The sequence below is a fragment of the Eretmochelys imbricata genome, chromosome 5 (genome assembly GCF_965152235.1).
Source record: "Eretmochelys imbricata isolate rEreImb1 chromosome 5, rEreImb1.hap1, whole genome shotgun sequence".
Lineage (NCBI taxonomy): Eukaryota > Metazoa > Chordata > Testudines > Cheloniidae > Eretmochelys > Eretmochelys imbricata.
This window is the reverse complement of record NC_135576.1, coordinates 26,742,689-26,762,729: the sequence shown is the minus strand read 5'-3', so window position 1 is coordinate 26,762,729 and position 20,041 is coordinate 26,742,689. Positions and strand designations below refer to the sequence as shown.

The 20,041-nt window shown below is 40.5% G+C and overlaps 1 protein-coding gene across 1 annotated transcript in view; it reads right to left on the bottom strand.

Annotated features, from left to right (window-relative positions):
• The window catches only part of WDR70 (WD repeat domain 70), a 270,222-nt gene that overhangs the window by 62,886 nt on the left and 187,295 nt on the right, over nucleotides 1–20,041 (bottom strand). Inside the window, exon 11 of the mRNA XM_077816773.1 lies at nucleotides 3,769–3,868. Coding sequence (XP_077672899.1) covers nucleotides 3,769–3,868 — 100 coding nt within the window. The remainder of the gene's footprint in view (nucleotides 1–3,768; nucleotides 3,869–20,041) is intronic.

The following is a 20,041-nucleotide window of genomic DNA, read 5'->3' as shown; positions in this document are numbered from 1 at the left end:
TTGTTCAATATCTTCATAAATGATCTGGAGGATGGTGCGGATTGCACTCTCAGCAAATTTGCGGACGATACTAAACTGGGAGGAGTAGTAGATACGCTGGAGGGGAGGGATAGGATACAGAAGGACCTAGACAAATTGGAGGATTGGGCCAAAAGAAATCTGATGAGGTTCAATAAGGATAAGTGCAGAGTCCTGCACTTAGGACGGAAGAATCCAATGCACCGCTACAGACTAGGGACCGAATGGCTAGGCAGCAGTTCTGCGGAAAAGGACCTAGGGGTGACAGTGGACGAGAAGCTGGATATGAGTCAGCAGTGTGCCCTTGTTGCCAAGAAGGCCAATGGCATTTTGGGATGTATAAGTAGGGGCATAGCGAGCAGATCGAGGGACGTGATCGTCCCCCTCTATTCGACATTGGTGAGGCCTCATCTGGAGTACTGTGTCCAGTTTTGGGCCCCACACTACAAGAAGGATGTGGATAAATTGGAGAGAGTCCAGCGAAGGGCAACAAAAATGATTAGGGGTCTAGAACACATGACTTATGAGGAGAGGCTGAGGGAGCTGGGATTGTTTAGCCTGCAGAAGAGAAGAATGAGGGGGGATTTGATAGCTGCTTTCAACTACCTGAAAGGGGGTTCCAAAGAGGATGGCTCTAGACTGTTCTCAATGGTAGCAGATGACAGAACGAGGAGTAATGGTCTCAAGTTGCAGTGGGGGAGGTTTAGATTGGATATTAGGAAAAACTTTTTCACTAAGAGGGTGGTGAAACACTGGAATGCGTTGCCTAGGGAGGTGGTGGAATCTCCTTCCTTGGAAGTTTTTAAGGTCAGGCTTGACAAAGCCCTGGCTGGGATGATTTAACTGGGAATTGGTCCTACTTCGAGCAGGGGGTTGGACTAGATGACCTTCAGGGGTCCCTTCCAACCCTGATATTCTATGATTCTATGAACTAGAGGACTTTTTTTAGGAAAACATCCATCTTGATTTACAAATCAGATATTAAAAACTGGTGACAGCTATATAATATCCATTAGTGCCAATAAATATTGGCATTTTATTGAGGTGAATGTCAAGTTTATATACTTAAGCAAATATTAACTTCAGATTTGCTTTGGTCAGTATTTACCTTAAGGAACAATTCATCTTGCTATTCATCAAAACAGAAGTCTGTATAGACCAAATTTTTAAAAATCATGGCCAATATTATCGTTACACACTCTCTAAATGTATTAATCAGAAATACTGTATCTGGAATCTCTTCATATTCATCAAGAAGTTCTGAATGAAACAGTTTTTCCTTCTAAATATTTTAAATGGGAGATGGTCAAAAATTGAGGGGGGAAAAAAGAAGTATATTCATCTCTGAGCCATACAGGTAGCACATATTTGCACATGCTATCTGATAGCGCAGAGGTGAATAGGTTTCATTGAATTTAGTTACATGAAGTCATGATGCACTGGTTTTCATTTATAAGTTGACTATTTAAGAGTCCCAGACCTAAGAGTTGTTCACCTCTGAGGTGATACACCAAAGAAATGTATTGATCCACACATGACTTTTCAGAGATTTTTATCTCATAAACAAGAAGAGAAGTTCATTGTAAGTTCTATATAATACCAGCATATAAAACTCAGTTTTATTTTTATGATTAGTAGCTACACTATTGAATCACTCTTTATTGTTAAGATAAGAAAACGTTGCCAAACATGCTTTTTTAAAATAATGAAATGTGTGTAAATATCACTTTCTTAAATTTCTGTCAGGTTGTTAGCTAATAACTGACAAGAACAAAGCCAGGAACTCCCATAAGCAACTCTCCTGCTGTTCCTTTTCCCCTGTGCCTGCAGCTGAGCTGTGCCTCATCTCCCTCATCTCTGACTCAGAATCTACATCAGATGCAGGGGAGGCAATCAGGCTTTCAGTGAAAGTCCCCACTCACCCAAACAATGATCCTCTCTTTGATCCCCATGCTAATCTATGACTGCTGGATCCACACCTGCTTTTATTGGTACAGATCCAAAGCAATACTTATATTAAAACATTAACCAAACAAAGAATTTAAAATAAAGCATGAATCCTTCTCATTTTAGTATAGCAGATATACAGAGTTTAAAAAAATCATCTAACCAGGCAAGTACTGTATATTAAGGTAATATTTTTAAACGCACTAAGGAGCCATTTCTTATGCTTAAATCCCGCAATAGTATAAATCAAGTTTTTATACAATTTAGACTGAAATGTGACAGACTGATGATTAAGTAAGTTAGGCATAGTCTGACTAGTCATCTGGATGCCTGATCATCCAGATACACATTCTGGGGACAAATAAGGATGGGAAGAACATGGGGGAAGGAAGTACAACACCACAGTAAAAAACGGCAAAAGGCTACTGAGCAAGTTTAATAAATTCACAAATACGGAACTTAAGAAAATATCCTCAGAAGGAAGGTATCACGTGGAAGGACAAATGAAGAAAATGAATGGCATAAAGAGAAAGTCTAATTAGAGCATGATAGGCAGCTTTGAAAAACTCAGCCTATAACAACAGAGGAGACTCAGAGAACCATTTATAAATGTGTCATTATTTATACAGGAGCACAGAGATTGACAACACTTTACAGGCAAATAAGAAGCTCCCCTTTTCATGGTGTTTACAATACAAATTAGATAAAATACAATCCAATGACAAAAAATTACAGTGTATAGACAAGTGAACTGGGGAGAGAATAAACAGTAAACAATATGAAGTGAATACTGTTGGAGGCTTTTCCACAAAGAACAAATGAAAAAAGTTGATACTTTTAAACACTTTGTATTAATTTTGAAAAATTCTTATTAGTTAATTTTGTGTGTTTATTTTATTCAAATTTAAAATTTCTGATTTTGGTGGATTATTATTGCTTGGATTAAAAAAAATTGGAATTTGTACAATAAAAACATAGCAAAATAAATTAAATCATTTTCTTCTACAATTTCCCTTAATTATTTTTATAAATTTCCTTCCATAAATGTACCGCAGGTGTTCTCAACATTTTCTGATTCATGCCCTCCCTTCACCTTACAAAACAGGACTTTCCAATGTAATCTATATGGAACTGGAGCCATTAATACAGTGATTCCAATAAAGGAGCTTCTACTTTAAATAAACCAGTCTTTTGATCCTGCTGTGCATAGACTAGGAAATGTTTAAAAGCACATAACATCTACAACGTTTTCAGGGCAGTACTCCTTAATTTCAGCACTGATGAATGCTAGTGGGGACTGTGATGCAGTGTGCCAGATTGCAAACCCATTCACTCAAATTTGGCCCAGATGCCCTTACATTTTGATGGAAGAGAGGCTGGACCAAATCTGAGTGGCACCGCATCCCTACGCAACAGTTCACAGAGTCAGTCACTCAAATTTATTCATGACAGAGGGGCAGAAGAGATGTTGTGACCTAGTGAGTGAGAAGCCTTGCCGCACTCCCTTAGGAAGTTGGACATGCTCCCCCCATCCATGTTCAGAACTGCTAATGAAACACAATTTTAGAGTAAGGTATGGTAATGAAAATTAAGATTTGTGAAGTATTTCAGATTTAAAAAAAAAATCCAGAGAATAGCTAACTTCTGATTTCAATGTATTATTTTCCTAGTACGAAGAATTACCTCTAGGTGGTATGATTTAAAATGGCCAGAATTTCTTTCCCACATTAGTTAATAATTGGCGGAAACCTAAACTCATCTTTCATTAAGCAACATACATCAAAGAGCTTTTTATTTACCTACCTCCTCGACTAGCAAGGACAGTACCATCATAGGAAAACGTCAAGCATGAAGTTTCAGTGCCAGGAGCATGTGCCTGCCTGCAGTGGAACTTTGTATGAACCTGTTTGTCAAGAAAATAACATATATAAAAACTTTGTTACTTCCAGACTGAATATACTTATGTCCTTACAACATTAAGAGCATTCTTTATTATATTTCCTGCCTTTTTTTTTTTTAGAAAACCATTTTCGAGTCAAGGAGGGGGAAAAAAGTACACATTTCTATAATCTTTTAAAAATGTTCCTTTTGCATTATAGATGACGACGATGATGATAATGGTTTTAAAGGCACATTTTAACTTTTTACTATATTTCATTTTATAGTACAGGAAAACAATTACACATCTACATACAATCAATACCCACATGTAACTCACATTGATCAGAAATAAAAGACTGTGATTAAAATATTTTTTATTACAAGACACTCAGTTCTCATCACTCCTATAGCAGGTTTACAGTTTAGAAATGTCAAAATGCATTATAAATATTTTGGATAAGACTTAAAGGAGGACTGGGAGAATTTCTTTTGCCAAATTTAGAATCTGCCAAAGCTCATAGATTATAGATTTAGAATAAAACTCAAATATTCTGAGGTTTGAGTTCCATTTTGCACCTGCAAAACTCAAGTTTGGGAATGCTGTATATTTTTGTTTTTTAACTATATTCCCCTGACAGTCCTAGAAAAAGGGGCAGGAATTACTTTTATACATGAATCTTTTGCTTGCATAGAACAGACTTTTATTTAACCAAGACAATCCGCTTTTGTCTTGAAATGTCCTTATATTAAAAAGGGAAAAATATTTTGTGAAATTCAAAAAACGTTCTGTGAAACCTCAAACTACAAAAAGTTGTACAGGTTTCACAAAACCCAGGTTCTCCCTTCCTTGCTTAAAACAAAGGTCCAAACTATTAAAGATACCAAAGCACTTTTCACAAATTTACGTTCCACTTAATTAACTTCCCCGGATCTTTCATTTAGAAAATGCATCCTTCTTTATTTTCTGTCCTTAAATGTTGTGTACAGATATACTCTGTTAAAGAAAAATTACTTGCTACCCAGACAAAGCTGCATTTCTGATATTCTTGGAGCTTGTCTACACAAACATATAGTTTGCAGCAAACTGGGATGTAAATCTACTCTCCACTAGAATGCTGCATTAATTGTCCATGTGGATCCACTGATATACACTAACAGTTCCTTAGTGTGTTTTGATCTAACCTGCTTTGAAATGGGTCTAGATCAGTGTTTCTCAGATGCGGCAACCATGGCCGCATGTAGCCACCAGGGACTTTTCTTGCAGGCACAGCCTTCTGGGTGGTTATTGGTGGGGAGGTGGGGGACGGGGCAAAGCAGAGGCCCCTCTCTGGACGCACAAATGCTGGAAGAGCAGGCAGCAGGTGAGTTCCCCACTTTCCCAGAGGCAGTGGGGGTCGGGCTTCAGCCCTGGGGTGGCAGGTGGAAGGCTCCAGCCACGAGGCTTTGGGCACCATTCCCCGAGCTCACCACCCCTCCCATCACCTCTGGCCTCCACTGCCTCCCCTAGTGCCCCATTGCCCCGGCTCCTGCTGCCTCCATACCCACCTCCCCATCCAGGGCTCAATATGTCTTCAGTGAAAAGTGATACCTGTATGTTTGTTAATAAATATCACTTTTCACAGCAGACTTAGTAGCTAGCAAGTCTAAAAATAAGCAACAGAAACAATAAGAAAAAAGACAAGAACGTGCAAAGCACCTTATTTGTGTTTCTATTCTGTTTAGGTCCAGTAAAGAATAGAGACAACTGTACATTATTTTTATTATTGATTCTCCAAAAAAAATCCTACATAAATAAATTACAATGATTTGGACATGTATATGTGCATATTCATTTGTTTTTCCTAAAGTTAATTAAGTATTTTAGGAAAAATTGTTAGAGCGGCCACCAGCAAGAGCTGATATCCGCACTCTGAGGCCACCAGAACATTTGTTGTGAGAACCCCTGGTCTAAATCAAAGTGCACAAAGAAACTGTTGGTGGGTGTGAGCAGGGTCTACATGACCAGATAGTGTGAACCAGGCTAGTGTGGGGTAGATTCACACCCAAACTGGTCATAAACTAAGTGTTCACGTAGAAAAGAGCTTGAATACAGTTCATGTAAGATGACAAAAGTAATTCTTACATGTGCATGTTTTTAAATCCTTCAGTATGGAAGATTTCATAGATAAATTTAATCGTAGGCAGCTAGAATTAAGGTTGTCTGCCACTTCCTACTATAAGACCTGTTTTCACTTGCTTACAATTCTGCCAAACTTTAACCATTTGGGTTAAAATTCTTCATGTTGGACGTCTGCCTCAGGCTGAATTTTTTTAAAAAAAATTCCAGCCAAAATAGTCTAGTTGTCTCCAACAACAAGGCTAGTGAGAAACAGTGTTTTGAACATGATAAAAGATTCTTGAAACCTTTTCTCTGAAATACTTTAGTGTGCCTATACATTGGAGCAGGTGCTTGAAATTTGATGGAGGGTAGCCTATGTGTCAGGTCTACTATACCTTTTGCTATCCTTGTGAAAATCCACTCAAATGTGGCCAAGTTATAAGCCCTTAAAAAACTACACTTTTGCATATGCTCAGTAGAGACTTCAATTTTAACAGTTAAAATCTAAGATTCCACACAGTGAGAGACCATGATCCAACCCATGACGGTGGGAGCTCAGATTCCTGTAATTGCAACTCCTGGCTGATCTGAGTCAGGATGGGGCAAGATACTGGACCTGACAGCAGGTTCTCTCCTGTGCTCTCAATGATCCCTTTACTCCTTGATGGCACCCAGTTAGCGTGGAGGAGAAAGCTGTCTGATTTGAATATAGTGGGGACAAAAGACCAGGATGAGGGAAAAGGAATCTAGTTAGACTGGGATTGGAGGTAGAGAGAGAAACTGTGACTGGGAGTTGGAGGGAAAGGACATTGGGACTGATTGGGCAATGAGACTGGGAGCTGTTTGTAAGGTGGAGACTGAGATCCAACAGGCTAGGGGGATGAAACATTGAGGTGGATGAGGAGCTGGAGGGAAGAAGGGAAAGACTGGGACCAGTTGGACAAGGAGACTGGGGCGAGGAGTAGGTGAACAGAAATGGGACCAGCTGGACAAGGAGACTGGGACAAAGAACCAGGAGGTATTTGTGGAGGACGGAGACAGGGAGAGAGAAAATACTGAGATTGGATGAGGAGCCTGGAGACAGCAGCTAGGAGCTAGTTGGAGAAGAAAGAGAGACACTGGACAAAGACCCGGTAGTAAGGAACTGGGACTCGCTGGACAAGACGCTGGACAGAAGCAGTTCGACAGGAAGGGGAAACAAGGGCTGGCTGGGCAGGAGACTGGATGAAAAGCCTCAGGAATAGAGACTGGGACTGGAAGGAAATTGGGACTGAGAAAAGGAGCCAGGGTTGAGGAAGAAAATAAAGTAAATACTAATGGAAACTGTGTGATCATGGGAGACTTTAACTTCCCAGATATAGACTGGAGGACGAGTGCTAGTAATAATAATAGGGCTCAGATTTTCCTAGATGCGATAGCTGATGGATTCCTTCATCAAGTAGTTGATGAACCGACTAGAGGGGATGCCATTTTAGATTTGGTTTTGGTGAGTAGTGAGGACCTCATAGAAGACATGGTCGTAGGGGATAATCTTGGCTCAAGTGATCATGAGCTAATTCAGTTCAAACTGAACGGAAGGATTAATAAAAATAAATCTGAAGCTAGGGTTTTTGACTTCAAAAGGGCTGACTTTCAAAAATTAAGGAAATTAGTTAGGGAAGTGGATTGGACTGAAGAATTTATGGATCTAAAGGTAGAGGAGGCCTGGGATTATTTTAAATCAAAGCTGCAGAAGCTATCGGAAGCCTGCATCCCAAGTAAGGGGAAAAAATTCATAGGCAGGAGTTGTAGACCAAGCTGGATGAGCAAGCATCTCAGAGAGGTGATTAAGAAAAAGGAGAAAGCATATAGGGAGTGGAAGAAGGGAGGGATCAGCAAGGAAAGCTACCTTATTGAGGTCAGAACATGTAGGGATAAAGTGAGACAGGCTAAAAGTCAAGTAGAGTTGGACCATGCAAAGGGAATTAAAACCAATAGTAAAAGGTTCTATAGTCATATAAATAAGAAGAAAACAAAGAAAGAAGAAGTGGGACCGCTAAACACTGGGGATGGAGTGGAGGTCAAGGATAATCTAGGCATGGCCCAATATCTAAACAAATACTTTGCCTCAGTCTTTAATAAGACTAAAGAGGATCTTAGGGATAATAGTAGCATGACAAATGGGAATGAGGATACAGAGGTAGACATTACCATATTTGAGGTAGAAACGAAATTCAAACAGCTTAATGGGACTAAATCGGGGGGCCCAGATAATCTTCATCCAAGAACATTAAAGGAATTGGCACAAGAAATTGCAAGCCCATTAGCAAGAATTTTTAATGAATCTGTAAACTCAGGGGTTGTACCGTATGATTGGAGAATTGTTAACATAGTTCCTATTTTTAAGAAAGGGAAAAAAAGTGATCTGGGTAATTATAGGCCTGTTAGTTTGACATCTGTAGTATGCAAGGTCTTGGAAAAAATTTTGAAGGAGAAGGTAGTTAAGGACATTGAAGTCAATGGTAAATGGGACAAAATACAACATGGTTTTACAAAAGGTAGATCATGCCAAACCAACCTGATCTCCTTTTTTGAGAAAGTAACAGATTTTTTAGACAAAGGAAACGCAGTGGATCTAATTTACCTAGATTTTAGTAAGGCATTTGATACCGTGCCACATGGGGAATTATTAGTTAAATTGGATAAGATGGGGATCAATAGGAAAATTGAAAGGTGCATAAGGAATTGGTTAAAGGGGAGACTACAACGGGTCCTACTGAAAGGTGAACTGTCAGGCTGGAGGGAGGTTACCAGTGGAGTTCCTCAAGGATCGGTTTTGGGACCAATCTTATTTAATCTTTTTATTACTGACCTTGGCACAAAAAGTGGGAGTGTGCTAATAAAGTTTGCGGATGATACAAAGCTGGGAGGTACTGCCAATTTAGAGAAGGACAGGAATACCCTAAAGGAGGATCTGGATGACTTTGTAAACTGGAGTAATAGTAATAGGATGAAATTTAATAGTGAGAAGTGTAAGGTCATGCATTTAGGGATTAATAACAAGAATTTTAGTTATAAGCTGGGGACGCATCAATTAGAAGTAACGGAGGAGGAAAAGGACCTTGGAGTATTGGTTGATCATAGGATGACAATGAGCTGCCAATGTGATATGGCTGTGAAAAAAGCTAATGCAATCTTGGGATGCATCAGGAGAGGTATTTCCAGTAGGGATAAAGAGGTTTTAGTACCGTTATACAAGGCACTGGTGAGACCTCACCTGGAATACCGTGTGCAGTTCTGGTCTCCCATGTTTAAGAAGGATGAATTCAAACTGGAACAGGTACAGAGAAGGGCTACTAGGATGATCCGAGGAATGGAAAACTTGTCTTATGAAAGGAGACTCAGGGAGCTTGGCTTGTTTAGCCTAACTAAAAGAAGGTTGAGGGGAGATATGATTGCTCTCTATAAATATATCAGAGGGATAAATACTGGAGAGGGAGAGGAATTATTTAAGCTCAGTACCAATGTGGACACAAGAACAAATGGATATAAACTGGCCACTAGGAAATTTAGACTAGAAATTAGACGAAGGTTTTTAACCATCAGAGGAGTGAAGTTTTAGAATAGCCTTCCGAGGGAAGAAGTGGGGGCAAAAGATCTATCTGGCTTTAAGATTAAACTCAATAAGTTTATGGAGGAGATGGTATGATGGGATAACATGGTTTTGGTAATTAAATATTCATGGTAAATAGGCCCAATGGCCTGTGATGGGCTATTAGATGGGGTGAGATCCAAGTTACCCAGGGAAGAATTTTCTGTAGTATCTGGCTGATGAATCTTGCCCATATGCTCAGGGTTTAGCTGATCGACATATTTGGGGTCGGGAAGGAATTTTCCTCCAGGGCAGATTGGAAGAGGCCCTGGAGGTTTTTCGCCTTCCTCTGTAGCATGGGGCACGGGTCACTTGCTGGAGGATTCTCTGCTCCTTGAAGTCTTTAAACTATGATTTGAGGACTTCAATAGCACAGATATAGGCGTGAGGTTTTTTTTGTAGGAGTGGTGGGTGAAATTATGTGGCCTGCGTTGTGCAGGAGGTCAGACTAGATGATCATAATGGTCCCTTCTGACCTAAATATCTATGAATCTATGAATCTAAGAGACAGGCCTGGAACAGACAGATTGGAGGGGACAGGGCAGAAGGGTCTCTACCCACTAGAGCACACTCCCCTCTGCAGCCTATAGCAGAACCCAATATTCCTCAGTGTCTCAATTTCTCTGCTGTCAGCAATTATCGTGGAACCGACTGGCAAAGTGTGTGTCTCATCCCCTTCTAGCGCTAGTTCACATACAGGATGACGATCTACTATTGCTATCAGTTACTCTGTTAGCTCAACTGGCAGAGGTCTGTGCAGTGGACCTAAGTTTCCAACCCTCCTGAGGACCCATGTGGGTGACAATACAATGCCACATGATGCAATTTCTGTTTGATCACTTTGCTTTTAAAAAGCTAGGTTATTACACACAACAAACTACATTAAAAACATTACTAAAGTTTTAAAGACAAGCACTCAAAAGTTAGGAAATGTAACAATTAAGGTTGTCTATAGAATGGTCTCCGTGCCTCAGCTCCCCATCTGTAAAATGGGATAGAATGGTCTCCGTGCCTCAGCTCCCCATCTGTAAAATGGGGATAGTAACACCCCTATCACCTCACAGGGCTGGGGAGAAGACAATTAATGTTTGCGAAGCACACAACACTTTAATGATGAGCAACATAGAAAAGCCTATGAGGAAATTCAATAATTCTGTCTTCCAGGTTTAAACAGCATGGAGTAAATAAGGCCTAGGGCCACACATTGAAAAACTGAAGAACTGTTCATTAAATTAGCACCATCCATCCTGTGCACTGAATGAGACAGTGGTTCTGTGGGAAAAAAAATAACATGATTTTATGCAATTAAAGACTGAATCATAATGCATACGCACAAGTAGGATAAATTAGGTTCCACAGGCAACCTTGATTCTGACATTTCCAAACTTTTAGAGAGTTTGACTTTGCAAACTAATAATAATTTCTTTTAACGTAGTTTTCCGTGTGTAATATACTATATTTACAAATTAAGGGCCCAGATATTCACACAGGTAAAGTTGCTCATTTGCTCAGCTTTTTGCAGGATTGAGTCCTAAATATTGCCTAAAATGTGACGGAAATGCACGTACATCTTAGACGTACACATAAAGAAAGCTTGGGAAATGATGTAAATTTTTCTTATACTACTTGGAAACTGAATAGTGTAACCTAAGTTTAATCAATGCACTTAGGAAGCACATTTAAAATTGTCACTTCTAAATTAATATACTTATTCTGGACACTACACATTGAGCAGATTTTAAATGAGAACTACAAGTTTTTGTTGGTGCAATTCTTAAACACCCAAACACATATTTTATGACATCAGCTACAAAAAGGTTGTTTTCAGAATGTGTGATAATATATTTGAGATGCGCTGTGAATTATTCTGGGAAATGAATATCCTTCAATATTTATTAAATATTACCACGTAATTTAAAATGCTTTATTTTGTGTTTGCAAAATACCATGGATACTTACAAATAAATTAACCATAACCAAATGACCATCACACCAAACTGATATGGAATTTAACCATTGTGACAAAGCTCTGTCTTTCTCTCCGTGGGTCCTGCATTTCCTGGTGGATTTCGCTAACCTCAGAGGCTCACTGTGACCCTCCATGTAACCCTTCTCTCTCTAGAGACAAGGGTCACAGTCTACTGAGCCATTTTCATCATAAGCCAGTGAGGGAGGTGAGGAGAAGCTATCCTCCCTTGCACAGTCTCTGTTGTCTCCCAGTCTCAGTGATTAATTGGGGGGTGGGGGCCAAAGGAGGGAGCCCGGACCCGCCCTCTACTCCGGGCTCCAGCCCAGGGACCCTAATAGTATCAGCTATGGTAGCTGACCTTTTAGAAACATGACACGTACAATTCCCTGGGCTACTTCCCCACAGCAGCCCCCACTTCCTCAGGCTCCACTTCACCCTTATCTCAGGGCCTCCTTCCTTGTGCCTGATATGGTGTGCATTGCTCAGTCTCTCCAACAGCACAACTTCTTCCCACAGCTCCTGACATCCACCCCGACCTGAATGAGAGGCTTTCAACTAGTTTCAGCAGCCAGTCCCTGATTGGCTTCAGGTGTCTCAATCAACCTAGCATTCTCCCTGCCTTCTGGAAAGTTCTTAATTGGCCCCAGGTGTCTTAATTGACCTGGAGCAGCTGCCATTTAACTTATCCTGGTACCAGGGATTTGTTTAGCCTGGAGCTAATATATCTATCTCCCACTACTTTTCTATAGCCATCTGGCCTTGCCCCGTCACACCATTTAAAAGAATCTGGCCTAACCTAGATCTTGCACCCTCAAAATTTCCACTAAATGAATGTAGGATCTAGATTCTTCTGAGTAAAACATTTATACTACTGCCAATTTAATTGGTCAATTAAACTGAATCTTTCAGCACTGGAAGAGCAACCCTTGATATTTAGCCGAGGGCTCCCAGATTTAGACACATTTATTTGTATTTAATCACAGAAGTTAAACCAGAAAGCCTATGTGCCTGGGGATACTTACAAGTTTTTCCCTTTACAAGCTAACATATCGTTGAAAATGGGAAGGGGGAAAAAGTTAGCATATATGGTATCTTAAGTTTGAATATTTAAAAAAGTAGCAATTTTCAACAAACCTGCCCAGCCTAAAGGTTTTAGGATCCCACATAAAATAAGGCTGCACCCTGAAAATGATATAAAATCTACAATGGGGTTCTGCATTTCTCTTTCAAAACTAATTTGCTCAATTTCAGTAAAAAGATTGTTTTTCTAACTGCAAAGTCACCCTCAATATATTACTCTACTGAAGAAAATAACCCTGAATTGTAATACTAAATCTCCCATGAAATCTGTATGGTACAGCATAAAAGCACGCAAAAGATTTCACAGTGGGAGGCCAGATTTCATGGTCCGTGACACGTTTTTCATGGCCGTGAATTTGGTAGGATCCTAATCATAGCACATGCAGCCCCAGGGAGGGCACGGGGGTTCAGGAGCAAGGGACAGAGAGTGGAGCAGGGACCAAGCAGCTGCCCTTCAAGGAAGGGGAACAGCAGAGCTCCTGGCTCAGCATGGCTGTGGTAGAGGGGTAAGGACCCCCCAACATCCTGACAGCTAGGAGCTGCCTCCTGCCTGTCAGCTTTTGGTCCCGGCTCTGGGCAAGCTCCATGCAGCAAGGAGGAGTTGGAGCAGGAGCCGCTGCCACCACGAGAGGAGCAGAAACAGGGAGCATGCTTGGCTAGGCAGTAATGGTGCTTCCAGCTGCTGCGCTGGCTTCCTGCAGCACTGCTCCTCCACCGCTGGGAACTCTGGGATATATCCAGAGAACTTTCTGGACCTGAGTCAAGCTGGGGTCCAGGAAAACAATAGGGTGCAGACCCCAGGTCCCAGCTTAACATGGGCTTGGATCCTCCAGCCCTGCGGGGTCCTGGGACCCTAGGTTTGAGCCCTTGATTAGCACTATTGATGTATGGATGGAAGGGGGTTAGGGTTGAGCCCAGGCTCAAGCCTGGACTTATCTTATTGCGTAGACATACTCAAAGAGAACATAAAGTTGGAAATTAGTGAACAATAAAGGGAAAAGTCAGCTTGCGTGGAACATAGGGGGGTGAAAGGGTATATAGGGGAGAGGTCAGACATGTAGGTAGGGGAATAACTGTGTATGGTTGTGTGTTTGCAGCTGGAATATAGCAGAATATTGCAAAATATTAATAAGTAATCTCTTCTTGCGGCAGTTCTATAATTCAATAAGAGATTAGCACAGTAAAAAACTTCCTCAGTGTCTTACAGGCCCCACTTTCTACACCATTCACCTCAAATTTAATGTCTCTGTTTTTAAAATAGCTTCAAAATGTTAGGCACAAAAAGAAAAAGGGGAAAAAACCTTGGCTAGAACAAATCTGTTGTGTTAAAAAAAGCATTAGAAACTTGGAAAATCATCAACTAACTGAAACGTATCCTTGAAATATGGTCAAAAGTTCAAAAGTCTCATTTATTTTTTGTATCATTGTGTTAATCTGAAGGTGCCTTGAATTTCTGAAGTATAACATAACTTTATATGCATCACCATGTCTAGCTCCTTCCTTCTAGGATTGACAAATGTGTTTTAGTTGGGATAGTGGTTTTTTGCAATGTGAATCCCTGTTCCCTTGCTTCTGGATAGAGACAACTTATTTGTGGGAAACAGCTTTTTCAATGCCTGGTCATCTCCTGTCTTCATTATACTCCAACCATCATCTCCTCCTCTCCGACTTCAGTACTTCCAATGTTGTTCCCCTTCAATCCATCCAAACTTTGTGCACAGAATATATTCCTTACTTGCTGCTCTGATCATGTTGCTTCCCTTTTTGAATCCTCTCTGGCTTCCTCTTACTTTTTAATTTCATTATCATCTTAAAACTCTGCAAAAGTGTGCTCTTGCCTATGTTGCTGCTCTCACTTCGCCCTGTTATCCCATCTCTCATTTTTGATACCTCATTGGAACTTCCTCCTTTGCTTATGTACCAGCTATGCTCCCTGTCTCCTTGCCGATTATTCCTTAATGCACATGTCAACCACAAGGCCAATTGACTCTAATTTGCTGAACAAGTGTGTTTTGGTGTGCTACAGAACACACAAAGCTTGTCTCATTAAATGTAGCCTCTAGTTATCTGGTGCATTACATGCTTGAATTATCATGGCTTTTTTAAATTGTAACCTCCCTCGGGTAGGGATCTGTGTCTTACTCTCTGTTTTCTACAGTGCTGAAAACACTGTTGGCGTTCAGTAAACTATCATAGCATTTTATGGCCTTATCCATTGATTTATTTACACCTAATCTGTTCATAAATTAGAGCAAGGTTTACCTTGTATTCTATGAATAGTTCATTCATTCTGATCATGATATATGGTATGAAACCTTTAAAATGTCATGTGGAAGTCATAAAGACATCCTCCGTGGACCCCAGAATTCTTTTGCTAGGACTAATATTAAATACTTTCAGAAGGAAAGAATGTGTTACTGTAGATTTTGCTGAAATGTGCTAAAGCTGTCACTATTGTCAAATATTTGGGGACTTGACATGACATGAACTGTCTATATAACACAAATGGCACTCCACAATGATGGGTAGATTTAGGCTTAGGTAACTGAGTGTATAGGTGTGTGTTTATGAAGCAATTTGGTGATACTTTTTAAAACTAAGGGCTGGGGGAAAGCCAACAGGTGCGAAGGAGCACATGGTTTGGACATATCTTAAGGGAGGATCTATAAGTGGAGATTCCCTATGTCCCAATAGGGAGGAGAGGATGTAAGATGATAAAATGCAGGTAGGATCTGATGAGAAGCAGTCAAAAGAAAAAAAGTCCCATTCAATTACATCATGTAATGGCAGACAACTAAAAAGTGACAAGTTTTTCAAGTGCTTATATACCAATGCTAGAAGGCTAAATAATAAGATGGGCGAACGAGAGTGCCTCGTATTAAATGAGAATATTGATATAATAGATATCACAGAAACTTGGTGGAATGAAGATAATCAATGGGACACAGTAATACCAGGGTACAAAATATATTGGAAGGACAGAACAAGTTGTGCTGATGGGGGGGTGGCACTATATGTGGAAAAAAAGCATAGAATCAAATGAAGTAAAATCTTAAATGAACCAAACTGTACCATAGAATCACTATGGATAGTAATTCCATGCTTGAATAATAAGAATATTGCAGTAGGGATATATTACAGACCACCTGATCAGGATGGTGATAGTGACTTTGAAATGCTCAAGGAGATTAGAGAATCATTAAGAAAGGATAATAAGACAGAAAATATTATATTGCCTCTATATAAATCCATGGTACACCCACATCTTGAATACTGCATACATGTGGTTGCCCCATCTCAAGAAAGATATATTGGAATTGGAAAATGGTCAGAAAAGGGCAACCAAAATGATTAGGGGTATGGAACAGCTGCCGTATGAGGAGAGATTAATAAGTCTGGGACTTTTCAGCTTGGAAAAGAGGTGACTAAGGGGGGATATGATAGAGGTCTATAAAATCATGACTGGTGTGGAGAAAGTAAATAAGGAAGTGTTATTTACTCCTCATAACACAAGAACTAGGGGTCACCAAATGAAATTAATAAGCAGCAGGTTTACAACAAACAAAAGGAAGTATTTTTTCACACAACTCACAGTCAACCTGTGGAATTACTTTCCAGAGGATGTTGTGAAGGCCAAGACTATAACAGGGTTCAAAAAAGAACTAGATAAATTCATGGAGGATAGGTCCATCAATGGTTATTAGCCAGTATGGTGTCCCTAGCCTGTGTTTGCCAGAAGCTGGGTATGGGTGAGAGGGGATGGATCACTTGATGATTACCTGTTCTGTTCATTGCCTCTGGGCCACTTGGCATTGACATTGTCCAGAAAACAGGATACTGGGCTAGATGGACCTTTGGTCTGACCCAGTATGGCCGTTCTTATGATCTAAATTCACCCCCATTCACTAATTGGCCACTGATTTGTTCGCTTAAAGGAAAGGCATAAAACAAGAGTTAATGCACAATGTTCAGAAACTGATTGAGAGAGAGGGAGAGAACTGGAATTTTAGCTGTAAATGCAAGCAGTAATGTTAGTGTAAAAAAAAAAAAGTTTTGCCAATGATTAGTAAACAAGATTAGGCTATAGTTAAATATGTTAGGAGGCCAGAGGCCAAAGAGTTATTTTCCTTGAAAACTGCATCAACTGTTCCCAGTGTCTGCAAAAACTTTTTGTTCAACCTTCAATCACTTTTAGAGTACTTGATTTAGTATTACAATTCAGGGTTATTTTCTTCAGTAGAGTAATATATTGAGGGTGACTTTGCAGTTAGAAAAACAATGTTTTTACTGAGAAACTGAGCAAATTAGTTTTGAAAGAGAAATGCAGAACCCCATTGTAGATTTTATATCATTTTCAGGGTGCAGCCTTATTTTATGTGGGATCCTAAAACCTTTAGGCTGGGCAGGTTTGTTGAAAATTGCTACTTTTTAAAATATTTATATTAAATGTGTTTCATTTAATAAATGTGCTGCTGTATTCTGAAGTATTTGTAGCTTTTGAATAGATACAAGATGTTCTCATTCTGCGGTGACAAAGATATAAATTATGGGGGCAAAGAAAGGAAATGTGGTACCTGAAAAAAGCTGTCACAGTTCACAATGAATGGTGATCACATCCAGAGAGACTTGGCAATGTAATCAGAACTGTGATCACAACTGACACAAAGCCAAGATATATCCTCAGTCAGAGGGGGACAATAGTTTTGCCATATCTTCCAATTTCTTTTTCAAACGTACCAGTATCACCTATGTTTTATTTGGATGAAGACATATTAATCTTGCTCTCATCCATGCCTCAATCTCTGCAAACTCTGGGAAAGATATTTAATTGTATTTTCTACCTCTAACTCCAACTCCCAATACTGGACATGGTTATGTCTGTTAGATTAAAGAGCCATGTGGTATCTTCTTCCTAGGTAAGTTGTTACAGACCAGGGGTGGGCAAACTTTTTGGCCTGACAGCCACATCAGATTTCCAAAATTGTATGGAGGGCTGGTTAGGGGACGCTGTGCCGCCCCAAACAGCCAGGCGTGGCCCGGCCCTCACCCTCTATCTGACCTCCACTGCTTCTTACCCCCTGACGGCCTGCCCCGGGACCCCTGTCCCATCCAACCCTTCCTGTCCCCTGACCGCCCCCAGACCTCCTGCCCCTGGCTGCCCCCCTGCCACCCCATCCAACCCCTCCTCTCATTCCTGATTACCCCCCCCCGGGACCCCTGTCCCATCCAACCACCCCTTCTCCTTGACCACCCATGGAACTCCTGTCCCTGATGGCCCCCCTCTCCTTCCTGACTGCCCCCCCTGTTCCCTGCCCTCTGACTGCCCTGACCCCATCCACACCCCCACCCTCTGACCACCACCCCAAACTCCCCTGTCCTCTATCCAACCCCTGCTTCCTGCCCCCTGACCGCACTGCCTGGAGCACCGGTGGCTGGCGGCGCTACAGCCACGCTGCCCAGAGCACCAGGACAGGCAGCCGTGCCGCCTGGCTGGAGCCAGCCACGCCACCGCGCAGCACAGAGCACCGGGTCAGGGCGCAGCTCTGCAGCTGCGCTGCCTGGTAAGAGCTCACAGCCCCGCCGCCCAGAGGATTGCGCTGGTGGTGCAGTGAGCTGAGGCTGCGGGGGAGGGGGAACGGCAGGAGAGGGGCCAAGGGCTAGCCTCTGCGCCTGGAGCTCAGGGGCCGGGTAGAAGGGTCCTGTGGGCCGGATGTGGCGCGGTCCATAGTTTGCTTCCCTTCAGTAACCTAAATATACTAAACTCCTTAAGTCTCTGTAATGTGCGCTTACCACATCTTGAATTATTCTTCTAGCCCTTTTCTGAACTCTTCAATTTTTCAACATCCTTTTTAAATGGTGGAAGCAGACACATTATTCCAGAAGTGGTCTCACCAATGCCAAACAAGATTCATGAAACTTTAGGTCTTAGAGTTTATCCATGATTATTTCACCCATCTCTGCAATCTTATTTTCCCTTTCAAACATGTTTTCAAGCATTATTAGCACGTTTAAGATTCCTTTGTACAATTTTTCCTACTTCTGTGATCATTGGTTATGAACATTGTGATATTTCTTTATCCACTGTGTATAGATCATTTTTTCAACTGTACTAAATGTCTATGTATTTTTTCATTGTTTCCATTTTTCTAATTTCTTTGCCAAAATCACAGTCATGTGTCCTCCTATACCCAGTAACAGTAGTTTATACATTTTATATAGACATTCCAGTAGTGGATTTCCATACTGCCATATTATAGTAGCATTTCTGAATAGTACTGAATACAGATATTTCTTTAATCTACAGCTTTTTCAAGCAGCAGTGAGAAAATATAATGTGGGAAACAATCCTGCATGAGCAAAAGAATCGATGATGTAACATATCTTTTATCATCCTTAATTTCAATAATTGCATCTTTATATTGCCCGGTGGTGAGGAACCCTACTGCCATATTATGAAGCTCTTTCACAAAGATTTATTTCAATGCTAAAAAATTTAAGAACCATATGTGAAAAGCTTGATCTGATGAATTCTCAATTTTGAGGGGAGAGGCGGTTAATCATTTTTTTAAAACAACAGAGACTAACTGTAACAATTCACAGGCTGGTATAACCAAACAGGAAGTGAAAGACCTCTGGCCCTTTTCTCCATTGAAAGTGATGTAAGAAGCTGATTCACATAAATTCAATTATTTTATCTAAAGGTCTCAGGGAAGACAATTGGGCTAAAATACCTGAAACACTTGATTAAATGGAGTTGCAGACAAAGAGGGCAAGTCGACTGGATGGCCAGTGTTACAAAAGGCTGTGATCTAGGACACACTGACAAGAATGCCTTTTGCCTTTGTTTTCTCATCCATCTACTGAGTTCTCACAGACAGAATTAACTATACCAAATAGTTTCAAACTATTTAAAATGAATCAATCAAGAGAAACTTCAAAAATCCTATTTTGGGAACATGGGTTCTCAATAGTATTGCAAAATATTCTCCTAACAGTTTTAAAAATTAAGTCTCCTCTGAACCTCTGGCTGTACTGTCAAACTTTATATCTCAGACAACAGTCCTTTTTGGCCAACAAACAATGATAAATATCACTAATAAAAGAAAAGTTGCTGGACAGTACCTCCTTTTGGTTTTTATATTACATGTGGAAAATGTTCAAGCATACAAAAGCAATGTCCCTATGCTTTTTTTCATAAACTAGTAACTAACCCATGCCACTAAAATAACTTGCTTTGCTAGCCTTTTTGTGTGTCAACATTTAAGATATTTCCCCTTTCTAAATACCTGCGAAAAACATATTTCTTAGTCTAAGCTGGAAAACACTCTCTTGCCTCTCTCATTAAAAATATTGATTGCTTCCAAATAGACTTGCCCAGCTACTGTCAAAGGGTTGTGGGATTTGGTTTTTTCCTTCA